This window comes from Antrostomus carolinensis, unplaced genomic scaffold (genome assembly GCF_000700745.2).
Source record: "Antrostomus carolinensis isolate BGI_N321 unplaced genomic scaffold, ASM70074v2 scaffold31615, whole genome shotgun sequence".
NCBI classification, from domain to species: domain Eukaryota; kingdom Metazoa; phylum Chordata; class Aves; order Caprimulgiformes; family Caprimulgidae; genus Antrostomus; species Antrostomus carolinensis.
The window spans coordinates 299-4,179 of NW_010314814.1; the positions used below are offsets into that span (position 1 = coordinate 299).

The 3,881-nt window shown below is 51.1% G+C and overlaps 1 protein-coding gene across 1 annotated transcript in view; it reads left to right on the forward strand.

Moving 5' to 3' along the window:
* Nucleotides 1-2: 2 nt before the first annotated feature.
* LOC104524795 (zinc-binding protein A33-like) overlaps nucleotides 3-3,881 on the forward strand; it is a gene marked incomplete at its 5' end in the record, with an annotated part of 4,726 nt that continues 847 nt past the window's right edge. The window contains 4 exons of the mRNA XM_010167779.1: nucleotides 3-138; nucleotides 707-802; nucleotides 2,558-2,791; nucleotides 3,184-3,203. Of these exons, the coding sequence (XP_010166081.1) occupies nucleotides 3-138; nucleotides 707-802; nucleotides 2,558-2,791; nucleotides 3,184-3,203 (486 nt within the window). The remainder of the gene's footprint in view (nucleotides 139-706; nucleotides 803-2,557; nucleotides 2,792-3,183; nucleotides 3,204-3,881) is intronic.

The window sequence follows — 3,881 nt, forward strand, 5'->3', positions numbered from 1 at the left end:
AGCTGCACCCGCGTCCCCTCCTGTCCCCAGTGCCGCCGCGAGTTCCCCAGCCGGGCTTTCCGCACCCACTACCTGCTGTCGGGGCTGGTGGAGAAGGTGCGGCGCTGCGGCTCTGTGGAGCACCGGCAGAAGATGCAGGTGAGCGGATGGGAGAGACACGTCCAGGAGCTGTGGGAGCCCTGTGCAGCCAGTGTGAGCTCACCATCCCCTCCTCCTGTGTGTGTGCCTCACCTGTCCTGAGTGCAATGACATCTCTGTCCCTTCCTGATTCATTCCTGATTTCCTCCTAGCTGCCTTGTCTTTATGACACTTTCTTTTCTTGCATTGGTTTCCCTCGTTGCCATGTCTGACTTCCATCCCAGCCTGGTTGTTTCTTACCATGCAGCCAGCAGTGAGGGCTGCTTGTGCCAGCTGTGCTGCTTGAGGGGACAGTCCCTGCACGAGTCAGTACACAGCACACAGGTTTTAAACCTTCTGCAAACAGATATCCCAGGCTAGAGCTCTGAATCTTAAACATAAATGAGTTTCATGGTGTGCACACATAATATAGTTCTCAAGCCTGTGCATCAGATGCTTTCTTCTCCTTACTCTCTAAGAAATCCTGTTGCAGCCTCCCTCTAAAGCTGGCCCAGGGGACTGGGATTGCTCCTGAATCACAGCAGAGTAATGAAATATTCTCCTCACTTTCTTTTCTTTGTTCTTGCAGAAGCACCTGGAAGATGCTTTGCAAGCTCGTCAGAAGGAGATGGAGAACTTCTTGAGGAGGAAGCACGTGATTCAGGAAGATATCTGTGGCCTGGTGGTAATGCCCTCTAATAGCTGCTTTTTGTACAGCCTCTAGGTTGATGTTCACAGAGGAGCTGTGTATCACTTCAGCTGAGATTTAGCTTGGCTTCCTGTAAAAATCTAGATGAATAACTGCACAGGGATCTGAACAAACTCCCCTGGGTGTATACCAAAGCTGTCACTACTGAATATTCAGCGAGGGCTTTGGGAAGAGGCATTAAGCACTTGTTAATTCAGTGTTTACAACGTACATTCGTGCAGCAGAGCAGACAGGGTGAGTGATGAGAGCTGCGGGCTGAGCAGCCTGTTCTGGCACTGCAGCTGCCACTTCAGGAGAGGGTTAATTCTTGAAAGCTCTAAAATCCTCTTGTGCGTCTGAAGGGGTGGCAGCAAAGCTGAAGGAGCTGGGTGAGTGGCAACAGTGGCACTGCAGAGAGCGGTGGCCTTGTCACAAGGACCGTGTTTGGGTTCACTGTGAAGCTCTGAGACGATGTGAGGAGGCCGAGTGCTCTCTCCAGGCTCAAGTGACACCATGCTGCCTGCTTGTTACTGATCAGTGAAGTAACAGCAGCCACAGGCTGACTCTGCTTCCTTTTTGAGTGACATAAAAGTATTAAAACCCAAGGAAGCAGAGTTTAAGGAAAATGGAAGTAGCTCAGAGGTGAGATAAAACTGATGTGAGACTGTCTTCTGACCAGAGTCTCTGATCCCTTTCCCTGCACTGTTTCATACCTCTGTCCCACTGCCAGATTTAGAATAGACCTTTGAGGGTAATGAACTATTAACAAATAAGCACATTTGGCTGATGTCCCATTGCAGTGGAAGAGCTGACTAAGAGGTGTTTCAAGAGTAAAGGAGCAAATTGCTGATCTGAAGAGGGAGTCCATGCACGTCCTCTGTGGTTCTGGTGTGTCAGCATAAGCACCTGCTAGAGCAAAGGCTGGGGTGCCGTGCCGGCTGGTGAAGCTTCACATGTACTCTGGGGGAGATGGGTTTCCTGCTGGTAGAAAGGGATTTGTGTTTCAGGAAGCACTCCTCAAGAAAGTAATGAGGGCTAAGGTTGCACTTGGAGATTAAAAGCTTAAAGATTGGGGAAAATAAAAAGCCATTGGCTGTCTCCTGTAAACAGGCAGGAAGGCAGCAAGAGCACCACAAGGTTGGCTGGCTGGCTAAACAACTGGAAAAATGTGACCTCTGAAAGAGCTGAATGGGATTTTATCAGCCTGAACTGCAGAGATTAGTTTGTGCAGCTCCCCTGTCTCTCCTGTACAAACAGGAGCCATGAGAGACGGAGGAATCACAGAAAAAGAGCAAGTTACCAGTGTCAGGCAGCTCTGCCTGGGGTCTGGCATGATGTGAAATAAGTTCTAACTAACCTGAACAGCTGACTCTGCAGCTCCAGAACAGCAAAAGAGCTCCAGTCTTGCACACAAGCAAATTCCTGGTGATGTGGGAGAGGGCTGTGGGCTCCCGCTGTGGCTGTGTGCAAGGATTTCTGCTTAAGGTGACCAAGCTGTTGGTAGAGGTTGGGTTTTTGGTGGTTTCTTTTGGGTTGGGTTTGTTGTTTTTTGTTTTGTTTTTTTTTCCTTTGGCTCTGCAGCCTTGAAAGTTATCCCTATGTCCTCTTCTCCATCCAAAAAGTTGTGGATATGTCAGAGACTCTCTGATTTCCAGGACTCTTTAAGCAGATGAATCAGGCCCACCTATCCTCTGCACCTACTTGTATGTTTTTAGCTGCCAAAATCATCTTCTGCCTTTTCTCTCTGCTCAGAAGGTATCTGGGGAGCTGAACTTAAAGATCCGTGCAGAGTTTGCCCGCCTTCATCAGATCCTAGAGGAAGAGGAGAGAGCTGTGCTGTCAGAGCTGGGTGAAAAGGAAGAGCAGTCGCTGGCCCGGCTGCACGGGGACATCCGCCAGCTGGAGGAGGGGATGTCGGTGCTGCAGAGGGACATAGAGCACATAGAGCAGACCCTGAGCAAGATGGAAGAAGTGTCGTTGCTGGAGGTGAGCGTGCTTGGCTGATGCTGGCAGGAGGCTGAAGGATATTTCAGGATCTGAATTTGGGATGTGGAGAGTCCTAAATGACAGCGCTAGGCTGTACCTGGCAGTTGTTCTCATTGCCATCCCTCTGGGTTATCTCCCCAATGCCTTGGAGTCTGGAGGCTTATCGTGTTCTCTCAGATGTGGTGGGTCTCAGGAGCCTTCCTCTTTCTGTCACCCCTGTGAGATTGCCTTGGCCACAGTGCCCAGGCAGTTTCCCCCAGGGTTGGGGTCCTGGTAGGCTGGTTTCCTCTCTCTGTGCTGCTTGACAGTGGGAGGCAGGACAGGGAGCTTATTTGTGCAGGTGCGTGAATTTACAGACAGTGACTGCTAATTCTCTCTGCTCCTCATTGCAGGTGGAGAGCCTGGATGTCAGGTACGTGTCTGGCATGAAAGAAGCTGATTCCCTTTGCAGGAGCTTATATCTGTCCCTGGCTGGGACCACACGGAGGAGGGATCTTATCTCAAATTTTATAAGCATCACAAAATACTCAGCAAGCTGCTGGTGCTGTGCTAGGGGGAAGCTGGTCCCCAGGACATGTTGGATGCTCTTCCCAGGGAGCATACATGTCAAGATGCCTGGGCTGGAAGAGATGTGCTGGTTTGGGATGAATGCAACAGCCATGCATGCTGGAAGTGGGAACAGGGCTGAACCTATAGATGCTGGTTGCTTTGACTTCTTCCTATTCTTTCTTAGCTTCTTACAGCTCATGGGGCTGCAGAACTGACACCAGGGTGCAGGTTTGTCTGAGGCAGCAAGTAGCTGAGAGCCAGAACTGCCATAGGGGAGCATGTCCCTGTCCCCTCCCTTGCTGGGGGCTGCATGGGATGCAGGGCTGGCCTGTTCACCCGTGCAGGAGTCCTGCTTGGCTGTGCTGGGTGCTGATTTGCCATGAGTCACTGTTCCATGAGCAGTGCTGCTGGATCTGTCTCAGTCCAGAACATCTCTGCCCCGAGCCACATCCCATGCTGGGAGTAGCACTGCATCAGGTGCAGCAAGCAGCTGCCAGGGAGGTTTGTGTCCTGTCCTTACCAAATCCATCGCACGTGGTAG